General features: G+C 58.0%; 2 protein-coding genes across 3 annotated transcripts in view; both read right to left on the minus strand.

The window, feature by feature from the left end:
- Positions 1-9,579: 9,579 nt before the first annotated feature.
- Positions 9,580-12,788, minus strand: CD7 (CD7 molecule). Of its 2 annotated transcripts, none has more exons than XM_078437969.2 (4): positions 12,296-12,788; positions 11,068-11,382; positions 10,691-10,848; positions 9,580-10,027 (listed from the first exon to the last, which is right to left on the minus strand). In XM_078437969.2, exons 1-4 carry the CDS (start codon positions 12,567-12,569, stop codon positions 9,920-9,922), a joined length of 855 nt encoding a protein of 284 aa, XP_078294095.1. In that variant the 5' UTR covers positions 12,570-12,788; the 3' UTR covers positions 9,580-9,919. The 2 variants fall into 2 exon arrangements, with proteins under 2 accessions (XP_078294095.1, XP_060485147.1); XM_060629164.3 differs by having other exon boundaries at positions 10,691-10,824; positions 12,296-12,774.
- A 354-nt stretch (positions 12,789-13,142) lies between these two features.
- SECTM1 (secreted and transmembrane 1) overlaps positions 13,143-17,312 on the minus strand; it is a 31,038-nt gene continuing 26,868 nt past the window's right edge. Inside the window, exons 5-9 of the mRNA XM_078437970.2 lie at positions 17,013-17,147; positions 15,527-15,658; positions 14,913-15,224; positions 14,327-14,389; positions 13,143-14,163 (exon numbers count right to left, since the gene is read on the minus strand). Of these exons, the coding sequence (XP_078294096.2) occupies positions 14,009-14,163; positions 14,327-14,389; positions 14,913-15,224; positions 15,527-15,658; positions 17,013-17,147 (797 nt within the window). The 3' untranslated portion in view covers positions 13,143-14,008. The remainder of the gene's footprint in view (positions 14,164-14,326; positions 14,390-14,912; positions 15,225-15,526; positions 15,659-17,012; positions 17,148-17,312) is intronic.

Below are 17,312 nucleotides of genomic sequence, written 5' to 3' on the forward strand. Positions count from 1 at the left end.
CTGCCTCCGCCATTTGCTGTGTCGTTGGCTTTCTGGGTTCCCGTCTCCCTTCTGTCAAACGAGGAGAGGCCACCCTCTCGTAGGTCTCTCAGCGAAGCGGAGGGGGCCCCCCATCCCCCGCCCAGACAGCTCCCGGAGCTGCTCTCGTCTGAACGGTGGGGGCCGTGGTTTTGGCGTTGCTCTCATATGCTCGTTCAGCTGGGGCCAGAGGACCTGCCGGCAACTCCCCACTTCTACAGGGTTTGGGGGGGTCTCCCCTGAAGGGGACCCTCCTTGCCGGGCCATCCATCCAGTCAGCTGGCTGGTTCTGTTGGAGGGGAGGCAGAACCCGCGGTCTTGCGAGGACTAAGGGCGTTAAGTGACTGACAGAGGGGGGCAGATGTGGAGCGCAGGCCGGGGCGTGGGTCTGAGGAACTGGGGGAGCCCCGGCCGGAGCAGGCAGACCACCTTCCCGTGGCCAGCCCATCCCCTGGGAGGCTCGGGGAAGCCCTGGACAAGGTCTACCCGACAGCAGGGTGATCAGAGGATCTGGAAAGTGACGGCGCCCCTCAGCCAGGGGACGGAGGACAGGAAAGGAAAAGGGGGAAGAAGGGGCAGCAGCCGGTCAGGACACAAGTGGCAGAGGGGGAGGGCTGGCGAAGGGCCCCGGGGGCTTGGGGGCGTGGGAGCAGCAGCCAGTGTGGGGACCCCAGCCGCACCGGTGGCGGGGCGGGGCCACGACCACATGCGCGGGAACCCCTGGCCTGCGCTGGGGCTGAGCTCTCACAGGCAGGGGACTGGAGGTTGGGCCTGGCTTTCAGGGGTCTGTGGGCGTCTGTTTGCCAAGGTGGCGGTGGTGGCGGTGGGGAGATGATACTTTATTTACCCACCGGTCACCTGATCTGACTATGAGAGACGCAGACACCCGGATGCGGGCGCCCCTTAAGCTGTTGCTCTGTGGGTGTCGGGGTGCTGCAGGGTTTGTGCTGCAGGTGCTGTGAGGCCTGAGCAGGGCTGGGGGCCGCGGCGAGGCCGGGGGGGGGGGCACTGCAGGCCCACGGCTCCTTCCTGCTCCCCGACGCCAGCCCCCACAGCCTCGGAGGGGGGCGGTCAGGTGTCTCTGCAGCATCTCAGCTCTGTGCCCGCGAGGACAGTGGGGTCGGGGCGGGTGGACTTGGCCACGGCCCTGAGCCCTTGGCCAGCGCGGAGCGTCACGGTGTCCAGAAGGGACCGTTGTCACCGTCCCCAGCTTGCATCTGCTCCACATGCTGCTGTTTGGGCAGGTTCACAGCCCGCTGCCCCGTCCCCAGCCAGGGGGACGCTGTCGTCCTCTCCGTCAGGTCGTGAGCTCCCGGCGCTCACGCCAGGACCTCCCGCCCAGCCCGTCTGCCCATCTGCCCTCCTGCCCCCGGACATTGTCCCCAGTGTGCCCACACCAGCCCCGTCAGCCTTGCAGCCCTGCCCTGCCGCCAGCCGCCCGAGTCTCTTCCTGCACCCTTGCCCGCGACACGTCAGCTCCTCTCGTTTGGATCTCCCTCCTGCCCCCCCCCCCCCCCGGGGGGCCAGCTTGTTGACTTTCCACCGAACCCCCAGCACTGGATCTAAGCCCTGGGAAGGGTGGCCACTCGGTCAGCATCTGCGGGATGCGTGTGAAAGTCACTCAGGGAGAGGAACCCTCCCTCTTGGAGCCCCAAGCTGGTCTCAGCCACGGGGTCATCCACCGGGCATGGCCCAGCCTGTTCCCCCAGATGAGCACCCACCGCCCCCCTGGGTGTCCCTGTCCCACTCAATTCCGACAGCGGTGGGGGCAGTTCATGAGGCCCACGGTAGACCCTCAGGGAAACTTCCGGACGTTGGGGTCAGTGCTGCTCCTCAACCCTCTGGGGCCCCACCTCCCGTAAAGGAAGGCTGTGGTGGGGCGGCATCTGCCCCCAGGCGGGTTTGCGCCCTCGGTGCCCCCAGGTCAGGCGTGCTGTACGCTTTGCTAAAGGTGCTCTAACCACGGTGGTGTAGACCCTCGTCTCCTGCCACCACACCTGTGTGTCGGGCAGGTGGCTTTGGGCTGGCCAGGGACGAGTTACTCTGGGCACACACTACTTGCCTTTAGTCGGGTCTGTTTATGGGTGTGCGGTCTCCCCAAGAGCGACGAGTTTTTGCTCTCTGTCTGGGAGAGGGATGGTGCGCAGGGGTGAACAGGGCCCTCCCCAACCAAAGTTCATGCCCGCACAGAACCTGTGACCGGGCCTTATGTGGAGATTAGAGTCTTTGCAGGCATGGCCAAGTTAGGATGAGGCCATCCAAGATGGCCCTAAATCCAATAAGACGGTGTCCTTGCAAGAAGAGAGAAATTTGGACACAGACACGTGGCACCAGGGAGAAGTCCACGTGATGACCTAGGCTGCAGACCGAGGAACGCAGACTGCAGGCGGCCGCCAGCATGTGGGAGAGGCCTGGAGCAGATTCTTCCTCAGATCCTCCAGGGAGATCCGACCCTGCCTCGACTTTGAACTTCCGGCCTCCAGAATTGTGAGAAAACAAACAAACAGACAAAAGGGAAAAGGAGGGAAGAGGGAGGGAGAGAGAGAACCTTTACGCAGCCTCCGTGCCCAGCGTGCAGCCTGACGTGCGGCTTGATCTCATGACTGTGCGAGATCGTGACCAGAGCCAAAGTCAAGTCAGGCGCTCAACCGACTAAGCCACCCACACACCTCAACTTCTATTATTTTAAGCTCCCAGATTTGTAGTAATGTGTTAGGGCAGCCGCAGGAAACAAATTACAGTTTCTTCTGGGCTCGCCCACTGCTCCTGGGCCGGCTCTCTCACCTCATCACAGGAAGGTGTGGGCAGAACAGCAACCAAGAGGTGCCCGTGTCCTCCAGAGCGTGGCCCCCGTGGCCGAGGAGCAAGGTGTGAGGTGTATACGGAGCGGACATTGTTGGCGAGGTCCATGCCTGTTGGGACATTTTCGCCTCCAGGACCATCCTCCATGAGGAGCCCGGCACAGTTATAACTATGCTGTCCCTCTTTTATTCTTTTTTTTTTTAAGTTTTTTTAAAAGAGTTTCTTTTTAAGAGTTTAGCTCTTTTTAAGAGTTTCTTTTTTGAGAGAGAGAGAGAGAGAGAGACAGAGCATGAGCAGGGGGAGGGGCAGAGAGAGAGGGAGACACAGAATCCGAAGCAGGCTCCAGGCTCCGAGCTGTCGGCACAGAGCCCGACGGGGGGCTCGAACCCACAAACTGCGAGATCATGACCTCAGCCGAAGTCGGATGCCTAACCGACTGAGCCCCCAAGGGCCCCTCTTTTATTCTTTTTTGATCGGAGTCTCAGAAAATAGAATTCCCTGGAATCCCTGTGATGGTAGGAGCCACGGCTCACGTTCTGTGCATGTCTAGCCAGCCACGCACATCCTGGCCCACACTGTGCTTAGATGAAATGACATTCAAACTCTGTGTTCTCTCTAGAAAACGGCACCACAAAATCCTGGTCATCTGAAGAGGAGGCCAAAAAGCAGGCAGCGACATCATGTAACAAAAAATAGAATGGTTGGGGTGGCCTGTTAATTTAAAAATACTATTTTCCAGATATTTTGGATGCTTTTTGAAATTCGTGATTCCTTTTCCCATTCTGAATATCCACTTTTGTACCTGATTTCTACCTTTGAAATTGGGTTTATTTCCAGAGGGAGCCTCTCTCAGTCTTCAGAGGCTCAGTTTCCACTGGGCCGGACCTGCTGCTTTTCCCTCCAAATGCCTCCACTGCCCTTGTGTTTTCTGAATTTACCCCCGACCGTCTGTAAGGCTGTCTCCCAGACCACACCTGGGGTAGGGGGCAGGGCGAGGACTTGGGTCCTGTGAGGGGTTGCAGAGATGTGGCCACACAGCCATAGCCCTTAGACTGTCCAAAGGAACTCATGACCCTCTCTGCCTCTCCTCATTGCACAGCGCTGGCTCATGAGGGCCATGCTGTCCTGTGTTGTACCTGTTCCCCGCCCCCCCCTGCCCCGCCGCTCTCCCATCGGTGGCCTCTCTAATTTCAGGTGGGCCAGCCCATGTGTCTAGTTAAAGTAAAATGTGCACTAGTACTCTGTGGAGGCATGTTTGTAATTCATGTAGATGGCATTGGGCCTGTAGACCTCATTCTGCTTCTGTTTTTTGCTCAGAACCAGATAACAGTAAGTGATCGTTAAAAAAAAGTTTCACCTATGGTTTCTGTTTGGTGCGTGTAGAAGTCCGTGTTAATTAATGGCATGATTCAGATCTGAAGGGACGCACTAAAACCTTGGGTTGAAGCGGTTGTTTTATTGATTTTCCAAGTGCCTCTGTCATTCCTGGCTTTATGTATTTTACCTGTTTATTTTTAGGTTCATATGTATTTACATTGGTTCTATATTTTTGTTCTATCGTTGCTTTTACCAACACTACTATTCTGTCAGAAAATAGGATCAGTAACTCCAGCTTTCTTTTGGTTTGTGCTTGCTTTTTATGTTTTCCACCCTCTTATTTCCAGCCTATTGATGTTTCTTTGTTTAAAGCGTTTTGTCTTACAGACCACCTATTGTTGAATTTTTTCTTTTAAACCCAGTTTGACACTGTCTTTTAATTGGTGAGTTTGACCCATTTACACTTATTGTGAAAGTATTTATTGTATGATTACTGCAGTTGTAATTCCTGTTATTAGGACTAATTGTACTTAACTGTTAAATCAGTACATTTTGTCACCTCATTTCATATTTTCCATTCACTGTGTAGTCTTTTGCATTTATTATTATTTTTTCTTTTCCTGTTTCCACTGGGCAGCTCTTTCTGCTGGTTTTTGTAGTATGTTCTGTTTGGGTTCTTACTGTGGCTGCCCTTGGACCCCTTCCTACTTATTTTTCGGATTGATTTCTTAACCTTATCTTGGTCTGTGTCTTCCTTCTGACCAGATAGATGTCTCAGCATTTTCTTCCCCTCCCCCTCTCCGTTGTGCTGGTGTTATCTAGAATTTTAGTTCTAGATTGTTATGTAGATTGTAGGTTGTATGTTTCTTTTCTTTAGTCATTGTTTTCTGGCAAAAGTAAACTCTGTCGTTATTGGTGTCTTTTTTCGCCTGTGATGTCTCCTATGTTTGGGTATGCTTTATTTGAACACTGACTCCAAGAGTGATTTCAAACTCTTATGTACCCCAGAATATCTTTATTACACCCTTACACTGAGATGATAACTTAATGTTTCAAGTACAAAGTCATTCTTTCAGTAATTAATACTTAAGTATTATTCCACTGTCTTCTGGGGGTTTTTTTTTTGTTTTTTTTTTTTAATGCTTACTCATTTTTTGTGTGTGAGAAAGAGACAGAGACAGAATGTGAGTGGAGAGGGGCAGAGAGGGAGACACAGAATTGGAAGCAGGCTCCAGGCTCCAAGCTGTCAGCACAGAGCCTGATGTGGGGCTCGAACTCGCGAACCATGAGATCATGACCTGAGCCAAACTCGGACGCTTAACCGACCAAGCCACCCAGGCGGCCCTCCCTTGCTTTCTTGAATGCGGAGTTGTCTCTGGGAAATCTGATGCCACCTGAAATTTGGGATTTCTTTCTCGCCCCCAGAATGCATGGGTGCGGGCTCGCCTTCTCTGCCCTCCCTCTGCTGGTGGGTCATCTGCTGCCCCTTTACTGAGAGTCTCACATGATGGGGTTTGGGGTGATGGTGGGCTTCAGAGCCTATGGCCAATAAAGAATTCTTAAAGACGTCTTAGGTGCAAAAAGGTGATTTTATTAAAGCACAGGGACAGGGCCCGTGGCAGAAATTGCTGCACAGGGGTTGTGAAGACTGAGTGATTATATACTACGGAGTTCAGGAGGTAGAGTCAAAAGGGGGGCCTCCAGAAGGACTGCGATGTGCTAAAGAAGATGCCTAAGACAACTGAGGCCTTGCTATTGTCAAGCTGAGGTTGTTTTCCCTCCAGGAAGGTATTAGCATTAGACAGTAGGAGGTTCTTGGAGAAACGGGTGTTTGCCTCAAGTATCCATTCAACGGGCTGCAGGTTACAAAGAAATGTAATTTTACCTGCCATTTCCTTCTTGCCTTTGTTCCCCACATCTATGGAGGGGAAGGTGATGTTGGTGCTCCAGGAAACTGAGTCTACAGGTTTCTGGAGATTGGGTTATTGATAAGATTGCCTTTTTCTTGTAATATATGAAGATATTTGTAAACTGATGGAGACTCATGGCCTGTGACTGTGATCTCTATCAGTTAACCATTGGTTTTCTGTCCTTTCCTTTGTCCTTGGGCAGCTGGGAGTGCCTGAGGAATGTCACACACATCCCCTGAGGGCAAGGGGGGGGGGTTGCTAGCTTCTACTTTGTCCTCAGCCTGCCCCACACTCCCTCGTCAACACACAGTCTGCCTCTGGGGCTCTCACTGTCCTGTCTCCCATTCTCAGGCCTTCCTCGAAGAAGTTTCTCCTCTACCACCCTTATCTCTGAGGGTTCCCTTACTTCTCTTCTCCTTTTGGGAGATTTCCTCTGTCAGATCTCCCCTCCCTCTCCTGCTGCTTATTCCCTCTGGTATCATTGGGTCAATGATTATGGTATTATTCCTGACCTTCCTGAGTGGATGACTTGATGACTGTCCTCCAAGGGTGTCTGTTACTCTAGCCTTGACTCTGGTGTGTTTGGCCCTGTCCCAAGAGGTGTGGACAAGGCCCAGTTGGCCAGCTGTCCCCTGAGGATGTGAGGTATCCGGCCATGAGTCTTGAGGGGGCCAAGTCTGGTCCAGGGTTGTGGGGCCTGTTGCATCCACACGACTCCTGAAACAGAATGTTACAGGTACCAGTGACACTCACAACAAAGCTTATTACAATGAGAGGCAAGGCCAACAGATCGGGACCGACACTCTTGACCGGAGTGCGGTCTGGAACAGCTGGGGTACAGAGTTTTTATAGCCGACCACATCGTCTTACCATCACCTGGGAACAGAACAAAGAAATAGTTCCCAGATGGGGGTGGAAACAGTTCAGACATGGCCTTGCCCCAATCCAATCAAACACTAAACCAGTTGATTTTCCTTAAACTTTTGTTCCCTTGATTGATAGGACAAGGCTATTATCTTAATCTACAGTGTTAAAACAAAGCTGTTATTTCTTAAGGCTACAGGTTAGCCCTACACTACAATTTAACCCTTACAGGGCCAGCCTACCTGGAGTGTGGAGGGGTGAGGCCCTGGACAGGCTGAGGCCCCACCCCTCAAGACCCTCTTCCTGCCATGCCCATCACTGCCCTCTGGCTGCCCTCCCTGGCTAGCCCCTGCGTTGGGAACTAGGCTCTCTGGGGAGCACGAGTGGCCATCCTCTGGCTTTGAAGGCCAGTGTGGGAAGGAGTCGACACCCTGTGGTGCCTGTTCTCACTGCTCCCCACTGCCCCCAGCAGTGGCCTGGGGGTGGGAGCTGTAGTGCTGCCTCTTGCCGTCCAGGCCTCCGCCTCCGTGGCCTGAGCTTCTGTGGTCTGAGCCCACACCTGCGTGGTGGACAGAGCATTTGCTCTGCAGAGGCCCGTTCTGAGGGTTTACTGTGGTGTTTGGTTCTCGTGGCACCTCACCACATGGGGCAGTCCTTGTCCCCATTTTACGGGTGAGGAATTTGAAGCCTGAGAGGTTCAGGCACAGAGGTAGACAGTGGGGAACCAGGACTTGGATAGTGCTCTGGTTATTTGTCATGAGAGGAATAAACCAGGCACATCATGTTTAAGTATCTATCATCTATCTATCTATCTATCTATCTATCGGCTATCTACTTATCTATCATCTATCTATCACTTATCTATTATCTATCTATCTATCTATCTATCTATCATCTATCTACTTATCTATCATCTATCATTTATCTATTATCTATCTATCATCTACTTATCTATCATCTATCTATCTATCTATCTATCATCTTTCTATCTATCATCTGTATTTCACAACATGCCCGGCACACAGGAATGCTCGGGAAGGACTGGGGGAGTGGGTGACATGGAAGAGGAACTCAGCCCTGCCCTGCAATCGCCATGGTCTGGAGGGTGGACAGAGGAGCAGCCGGTCTTGGGACAATCATGAGGAGGGTGGAGGATGTGGGAACATGGCCCTGAGCACAGAGGGGAGTCACCAGGAGGGGTTCTTGCCAGGAGGAGGACGGTGGGGCTGTGACTCAGGCACAGCCTCTGATTGCTGGGGTGAGGTCAGGCTGAGATCTCTTCAGGTGACAAGGGCCTCCGGAGGCTGGCTGGAGGTGATGATTTCCACCTCCAGGAAGTTGCTTCTGAAGGGCGGGGAGCAGGGAAAGGGTGCAGGCGCCTGGGAGCTGCAGGGGTGGGGGGCAGTGGGAAGCATGTCCAGCCTGGCCTGGACCCCACAGAGTCCAGCTCTGGAAGAGAGCATGGACCCCGCTCCCCTCATTTACAGAGGGGACACTGAGGCCCAGAGGGGTAGGACTTGCCGAGTGGTCAGGAGTGGGGACAACCAATAGAGACCTGTTGTATGCCCGGGTCTGTAGGGCAGTCTGCACTTCCTCCGGGGTCCCTGGGGGGCTGGGACACCAGGACCTGGTGTCTCTTTGCCGGTCTTCCTGGCTGCCATCTGCATCCCAGGGGCAGGTCCCTGGTGGCCTCCAGAAAAATTGCTGAGTTTGTGTCCCAGGCTGCCCGCCCTGGCCCGAGGTGTCCTGGTAACTTCCCGCCTGGGGAGCACACGTCCCACCAGCCAAAGACACAATTCCAGAAGCGGGGTTTCCAAGTAAAAAGAACATCATACCTTAATGACGTTTTAATCTTTGCCAACGTAGGGGGTGGCGGGTTATTTAATTTCTGCTGATATTTCATGGACAACTAGCAATTTGAATGGTTTCCTATGTTCATCACTCATTTTTGCTCTTTGCTCATTTTTATCTGAATGTTTGTTTTCTTTCCATCAATTGATAAGGGTCTTCATAAATTAAGCATATTAACCTTCGTTTGGAAATCTTTCTCCCCCCCCAAGTTTGTAGATGCTCGTCATGTATTTATGTGTGTAGGGTTTTTATAGAGCGAGGTTTTCGACCAGTATAGTCAACCATATCAGGGTTGCCTTTCCGACTCTGATAGGGGTTTGAGGGCACAGGACGGGGGCGGGGGGGGGGGCAGCACAGTCTGCTGTTTCTCAGCTCAGAGTCTAAGAGGACACGTCACGGTCTGCACCCACACTGGGGGTGCCTTGTTTCCCACCCGAGAGCAAACATAGACACCCAAGTTCCCATCGCCCCCCAACACGAGGGCACATAGGGAAGGGCTCTTAGTTAAGACCCCGAGTCACTGCTGCCGGGCCCCTCCTCCACCCCCACCTCATTGTGTGATGGAGGCAGGTGAGGCCAGGTGAAGGGGGCTGAGGGGGTGGGTGAGGGCCCTGGTTGATCTGCCCCTTCTGCAGCCCATCCAGGGTGACGGGGCCCCCTTGGGCCTGGAGTGGGGAAGGGCCCCCTTGCTCATGTCCTTCCTCAAGGTGTCACACAGAATCACACAGGCTGCGGAAGTCCCAGAAGGTGTTTGGGGAGGGTGTCAGCCCCTCCTGGGCTGTCAGCTGGTTGAGAATAGATGCTGGAGTCGGGGACGGGGGAGAAGAAGTGCTTTATTTCGGGGGCTGGGCGCCCCCTCCCTCTTGCCCCTCTCCCAGGCCCAGGGCCCAGGTCCATCCTGCAGAGGAGCTCCCCCTCCCTCCCGCCGTTCGAGGGCAAGGGCAGCAAGCAGCAGGTCAGAGAGGCTTCCTCCCTGGTGGCCCCGAGGTGCCAGAACCAGCAGAGCAGGGCAGCCCGCAAGGCAGGAAGTAAGCAAGGAAGGCCTCCTGGAGGAGGTGCCGGGAGCCCGACGGCCGCAGGGATCTGCCTGAGCGACCTCGCCGGGTCAGGCGGCCCTCCGCGAGCTGCACCTAGGCAGCCTGGGGGGTCCGCGGGGCTCACTGGTACACGTTGGGGATGGACACCATGTTCCGGTTGCCATAGGACATGTCCTCGTACACCACGCACGCAGAGTTCTTATCCTTCAGGCAGCAGAGTTTCTTGATCTGAAAGACAAGCCCCTCCTCTCTGTCCGGGGTCCTGCTCGTTCTGGGGCGTCCCCTGTCTCCAGTGCGCACCCCCTTCGGGGGCTGTTTGGTTGACCCTGGAGGTGCTGCTGGGCTTCCAGGCATGAGGCCAGCTCCCAAGGCGCCCCCGCCAGCCCCCCAGGTCCCTGGAGCTGCCCCCGGCCGGGGGGTGGGGGGGCAGTGGACCTTGCTTCAGAGGCCTGGGGAGGGGGTGTGCTGTCCCCAGGTGTGGACGGGGCAAAGGCGCGCCGGCCGTGAAGAGCTGAGTGACCAGGGCAGAGCTGACCCCTTCCTGGCACCTGGCACCCCTGAGGTGCACTTTCACACCCGCCCACGCTGATCTCAACCCGCAGGCTCACACACACACTGCACGCACTCACACTCGTGCCCGCCCCTCTCTCTGAGCCTCTCCCCCCGCCCTCCTCTTGCAGCTGTGTTTTCCTCCTGGGCCCACACCCATCCCTGCTCGTGGTCCCATTCTTGGCCCACCCCCCCCACCCCCCACCTTGGACCCTGCCGTCTAGGCCCTCGGGCCTCCCAGGGACCCTGGTGGACGGGCTGCAGGGTCCTGGGGTTTCCCTGGGGCTTCTCAGAGGAGCCAGCTGACAGCGACACAGGTGAAAGCCGGGGGTTCATACTGACCTGTGTCCTCCTCAGCACACACGTCGCCCCCAGCGCCAGCCCGATGAAGAAGCAGCCCATGGCCAGGGCCACAGGGAAGGAAAAGCGTATCAGCTGGGCCTCCCGGCTCGTGTCCGCTGCCTCGGGCGGCTTGTCTGAGGAAGGAGTGGAGAGCGGCACTGGGCGGGCGGCGGGTTTCGAGATCGAGAGAGCCTTCGGGGCTCACTGAGGGGCTCTGGGGTGGGGGGATGGGCAACCCGGGGCCTTCCTGGAGGCAGCGGGCTCACGCCGGAAGGAATAACTCACGCCAGCGGGGAAAGGCCCCCAGACGAAGGCAGGGGGGGCCAGGTCTAACCGGCAGGCGGGGAAGTGGGTCCTGGGGTAGGCACGTCCCCTACCTGTCACCACGACCAAGGTGCCGGGGCCCCAGACCTCGTCCTTCATGACCGCCTGGCAGGCATAAGCCCCGGTGTCGGCCGGCTGCAGGCGGTGCACGGTGACCGTCAGGTTGTGCTGCCGCCCCGAGAAGACAACGCGTCCCCGAAACTGCTCATCCACCGTGGGCTGCTTCTCGTCTTCGTAGTAAATCACACTGCTAGGCCTCGGCCACCTCTGCTTCAGGTAGACCCCGAACAGGGACCCGCTGGTGAGGCAGGTGATGTCGACGGAGCCCCCCTCGGGGGCAATCGCGTAGGGGGGGTACTGCCGCACCTCTGCAGGAAGGACCCCCTGCTGTCACCGCTGGCCTGGCCAGAAGGGCAGGGACCCTCCTCACCGCAGGGGATGCTGGAGGGACAGAGGTGCCCCCGGGGCAGCCCATGGCTGTCATGTCACCACAGCCAGGCATCTTGCCCCGGAGCAGCTCCGGGGTAACTGCACCCCCGTGGCTGTCCTCGAGGGCTGAAGGGGCCCCGGGGGGCTGGGCTGCCTGTGACCTCTCCCCACCCAGGGGCCTAGGGGACCTTTGGGCCGTGGGCAGCTCTGACCGCATCTCCTGTCCCTACGCCTTCTCCCTCTCTTGACTGACAGTGGAGACAGCAGAGAGACTGTCCCGTCTCCTCCTCTTTCCTTTCTGGCTGCCTCAGTTTCCCCATCACTTCCAGGCACCTAGACCTGGTGGCATCTTTGCTTGTCTGTGGGACACCCAGAAATGTCCCCATCTGTGCAGCTGGGGCCCAGCAGGACCAGCTTCCTGGTGCAAACACGAGCCGTTTTGATGTAATCCAAACATCAGTTTCTCAGCAAACTAAATTCTGGAGATTCTTTTTTTTTCTAATGAATCTCCCCACCCTGCCGTGTGTGCCAGATCTTTCCATCCTATTGCAGAACTTTGCACATGTATCTGTTTTAAAAAGCAAACTAATAGACAAAATCCTCCCATAACAAAGGCAGCCTTGCTAATTATGAAAAAGAGAATCCCCAAGACATTTAGGTAAAGAAAAAGACCAAAGCCTCGGTGATTCTGCACCGAGACGGCACCAACAGTGGGGTGGGGGGCTCGGTGGGGAGGTCATGCTCAGCGTCCCCAGACCACCCCCTTCCCAGGAAGGAGCATCCCCAGGTGGGGGGTACTGAGCCCTCCGGGGGGTGGGGGGGAGCGCAGTGGGAGATAGAGGGAGGGCTTACCTTGGGTGGCCAGGGCCCTGAGCAGGGTGCAGGCCAGCGTAAGGAGCTCAAAGAGCAGTGGGAGCTCTGGGGCCATGCTTGCCGCCGCTGTGCCCACCACAGACCCAGCGACAAGGGAAAGGCAGGGCCCCCTCTCTCGGCTCTCTTCCTGTCTGCAGCACCCAACTGCCTGCCACCACCTCTGAGGCACCGCCTCAAAAGCCCCAATGCCAGACCAGGAGGCTGTGACTGGTGGTCCAGGCATTCTGGGAGGGCTTTCTGGAGGCGGTGCCATGGGCAAGGGGAGGTGCTGAGAGCCAGGCTGGGAGGGGCGGTCCTTACTCCCTTCCCCCTTCGGCACCGTCCTGCTGAGTGCTCACAGACAACTGGTCACCCACTCCTGTCTCCACAGGCTCGGGGTTCAGGGCAGGAGGAGGGGAAAGCCAAGGGGGTGCCCTGGGTGGGTTGGGGTTCAGGCTCCAATTGCCCTGGTCACTTTTTTCTTTTTTTTTTTAAAGTTTATTTATTTATTTGAGAGAGAGAGAGAGAGAGAGAGAGAGAGAACCTATGTGCAACAGCAGAGGAGGGGAAGACAGAGGGAGAGAGAATCCCACAGAGAAACCCTTGAAAATACAAGCAACAAGGAGGAGATGAACACAAAGACCCGGACCCAGAATTTCCTTGTAGGTCTGGGCCCAGTCAAGGCGCCACGCAGGGCCCTCCTCCGTGCGGGGCTCTCCGCAGTGAGGGAGAAACCTGAATATCTGCTTCTTTTGAATGTTCTAGGACTTTTTAGTGCCTGAAGACAGGAAGCAGCTTCTTTTAGACTTGTTTTTCCCCACTTAAAAAATGTGTATTTCCCAGGTCATTTCATGGTTTCTCGATTGGTTTGTTTTATTCATCTTAAGGATTGGCGTTATGGGTGTTTTCCAAAGCACTGAACGTGTACTTTAGAAAAAGCCTGTATGTCCCTCTTAAGAACACACTGAATGGAGTCATACAGTTGTGATGAGAAAGACATCTGACATAAAGGGGTTTGGGGTGGGGAAGGGTCAGCGGGGGGCGGTGGGGGAGGGGCCCTGTGGCTGCGGGGGAGAGAAGGGGGGAGCCATGTGCCACGGCCAGCCGCCACCTGTCGCCCGCCCCCACTGGCGAGCCCCCTAGTGGTGGAGGCGGGGCTGGTTCCCCACCTCAGGCCTCTATGCCCTCAGCTTGACCCCAGGACTGCCGGCAGGACGGTCCCCCAAAGCTGTTCTTGCTCCTGGTCAAAGACAGGGGTGTGCCCAAGATCAACCTAAGACCCAAAGCGGGGTGTCTCCGAGGCTACAGCAGCCCCTTGTGCACCCGAGGCCGGAAGTACACCCCCAACCCCACCCCACCGGCCCCGATGGGGCAGAGGAGGGAGAGGTCCTCTGAGGTCGAATGTTTTGGAACTTGAGATTTTTCCCATCTTTGACCACAGAGTCGGGGAGCCAAGAGAGCTGCGGGGGCCCAGGTGGAGAAGAGCCTGCGGCTGGGGTGGGGAGCCAGAGAATCGACCTGGGGCCACCCTCTGCCCGGGCAGGGAGCTGGCCCCTGGGCCGTAGGGCCGGGCAGGTGTCCTGGGCCAGCAGACAGGGACGGGGGCCTGCGCCTGTCTGCCACCTCTGCGAGGTTCACGGGCTTCTGTCAACCAGATGGGTGTGGGATACGCGGGGCTCCGTTGCTGGGGGGTGAGTTTCGGTGCCGGTGGCCTCAGACCCCTGGGGGCTTCAAGTACAGGGGACTGTGCCGTCGGCGCCAGGCTAACACGATGGCCACCAGGATGACGAGGGCGACACTGACACCGGTGACCACGAGCACCACCTGGAACTGGCGTTCGGCCCCCCCCGGGCAAGGCATCTGCGGGCCTGTGGGAGCAGTCGGGGTCGTCACTTATTCTCCCGCCAGGAGTGCACCCTCAAGGGGGACACCACCCCTGTAGGCAGGAGGTGGCATGGGTGCCAGGCTCAGAGGGCGGGGACAGCCCGGGGGACCCGAGGGGGCTCCCCGGGCGCAGGTAAGAACACTTACCGCAGGAAGAGGTGAGGGGTAGGACTCCTGTCTGGTTCAGGTCCCGGGCCTCTGCGCCTGATGCTGCCCCCCCAGCCCCAAGTATCAGATGAGTCCAGGAGTGGCCGGCCGGGCTGGGGGCACCGTTCCCAGCCCCCTCACTGCCCCTGTCCCCAGAGCTCAGGTGGCTGTGATTGGATCCGAGCCGGCTAGGGGTGCGGTGCCCTGCGAACTTTGAGCAACGTGAGGAAAAGGAGTGGAACAGGGTTGGGGGGGCAGGGGCGGTGTTGGGAAGGGGGTGGTGGGAGAGGAGGGTCTGGTCTGGCTGGAGAAGCGGAGGGATCGGGGGCCCCACCTGCTCCCTGGACAGGGCAGCCCCCCACACCGAGCCCCCTTCAGGATCAGGTGCCCAGTGCCTTTGGGGGCAGGGGCTTGTGTTGTTTCACTTTGTTTTGTTGGAACCTTGGCCTGCCCTTCCTGGGCCGCCCCCTCCCCCCCCCCCCCCCCCCCCGGGAGAGAGCCACTCCTCCCCTGAACTGCCCTCCCAAACAGGAGCACAGCCCTCCTGAAGGGGAGCACAGCCCTCCCAAACAGGAGCACAGCTCACCTAAAACGTTCAGCGTGGTGACTTTAATATTCCTCTGCAGACCTTTGAGATGCCACTTGTAACACCCAGCCTGGGCATCGCTCGCCTTCGGAATCACCAGCTGTGCCACACCTCCGCATACCTGCAGCTGCCACTCACCCCGGCAGAAGCAGCCTGGGGGCGTCACCCTGAAGAGGGGCTGGGAATCCTCCCCAAGGGCAATCAGGTAGACGGTGACGCCCAAGAAGGGGTTGGAGATGTTGCAGGACATCACGACCCGCTCACCCCTCGACACGGAAACCACGCCTTCGGTGCAGGAGGGGTTGTCCCAGTCTGTGAGCAGGGGACAGGTCACACGTGGGTCACGGCTGGGCCTCAGGACGTTCCTGACCACCCTCCCTGGGGCCGGTGGGGGGCAGTCAGTGACAGGACAGGGCCCCTGGGGACACGGGAGCCCTGCTCGGGGCGGAGGACACATCGAAGAGGAGAGAATCAATACGCGGGTCTCAAGTGGGAAAACAAGACAGAGACGAAAACGAGGGGAGGGCCATGTGGGTGCTGAGTCACCTGGCCTGAGGCCTGGTGGGCAGATTCGGGGGGAGGGGGAGGCAGGTGTCACTGCTCTGCCGACTCACCTGAGTGTTGGGAAGTGGTGGCCCTGTGCAAGTCTGCCGCCGTGTCCCCTGGGGCCCGCCTCGGAGTCCCCAGCTCCTGGGCCAGGAGTGCGCAGTCGGCACACTCCTCTCCACAAGGAAGGTCCCCAGCTCCTGCGGGACACCCGCCCAGCCATGTTGGACCCCCAGTTGCCCCACCCCTGCCGGCGGTGCAACCAGCCCACAATCTGGGGAAGGCTGAGTCCCGGAATGAACTCACTCGTCGCCGGCCTCACCCTGCAATCTGGGTGAACTCTGACCCCGGGGGGCCCTAAGTGCCAGCACAGGGCGATGAGCCAGGCCCCCCTTCCCGCCACGCCAGTTCCCTCTAGGGACCGGACACAGATGGACAGACAGCAGACGGTGACGCGCCGTTAACCGAGTACAACACGGCGTGGTGGGTGCCACGTGTGGGCGTGTGCCCGGGGCCTCGGGTGCCCACAAGAGAGAGGGTGTGTGAGGTGGGAGTTCGTGCGAGGCAGGCACGTTTGGGGCCAGTGGGGTCCTCACAGGCCACAGTCACAGAGGTGTACCTCGTGAGGGCAGCTAGGCCAAGGGAGAGGACGAGGGAGCCAGCAGGAAACCCCCCGTGTCCCAGCGGGGGCTAGTGGGGCCTCCCCAAGCGTGTCCGTGGCGGGAACCCGACTGGAAAACCCCTGCTGTCCCTTCAGTCGTCAGAGTGCTTGCCCCAGAAGGGTTTGAAAATGATTTCTCTCCATCTTTACAAAACCACCAAAGGGCTGCATAGACACACGCCTGTGATAAACATTCGAACAACTGGAAAGGGCCCCCCCCCCCCCCACACCGACAGAGAGGCTGCTGGGTTGGGGGGGAGCCCAGGCCGGGAGCCCAGGTTGCAGGAATAATCACCATGCCCACATGGGGGGCTGACTCAAGGACCGTCAGGGGAACAGGGGGCGGCCGGGGACTCTGTTTCACGGGTGTGGGATGTGCCTGGGGCCCGGCATCTTTGACGAGCCCCTTCCGGTGATTTCGCTGCACAGCCCTGACCTGGGGCCGTGGGGTGGGACTCGCTGGGAGGTCCCGCAGGACCCACGGCTCCGAGTCTGCAGGGCCGCCCGTGTCCCGAGAGTCTGCATTTCTAACGAGCTCCCAGGTGGTAACGGAGCTGCTGGCCCAAGGGGGGATCGGGGACCAGAGCTGGGACAGAAAATCCTCACCCCGCTGTCCCTCCTCCGGCCATAGCACTTGTCGCTGACTGAGCAGGGCGCTCTTTCCCTGGAAACTGGACGGGCTCTCGGACATCTGCCCAGTGCTCTGACGGTCGTCACTGGGCGCTGGGGCGGGCAACCACTGTGTGCTGTCCGTGGAGGCGGGGGAGGGCTTGGCTCGTCCCATTACGGCCCAGGGGCGCTCGCCTCGGGGGTAGGTCACCACCTGGGCCTGACGGAGATCTGCTGCCCCTGCCCCTGCCAGGCCCCCCAGAAGACGGGATCCTGAGACTTACTTCCATCCTGAGCACTCAGGGCGGTGGCCGGGAGGATGGGCCAGAGCATCCTGGTAACCAGGAGGAGGAAGGTCAAGGACAGCATGGCAGGCAGCACAGGGAGGCAGGGAACCTCATTGGTTCTTGGGACACTCCCTAGAGGAAGGAAAGACACGGGGTCACAGGTCTCTCGGGCTGCAGCCTGGCCAGGGACAGACAGGGGTCCCGAGCTCCTTCGGGACCCACTGTGCCCCGATGCCAGAGCCCCTGCCTGAATCTTCTCCACGCAGCCTGCCTTTCTCTGTACGCTTATCACACACG

Source organism: Panthera onca, chromosome E1 (assembly GCF_046562875.1).
Source record: "Panthera onca isolate mPanOnc1 chromosome E1, mPanOnc1 haplotype 2, whole genome shotgun sequence".
NCBI classification, from domain to species: Eukaryota; Metazoa; Chordata; class Mammalia; order Carnivora; family Felidae; genus Panthera; species Panthera onca.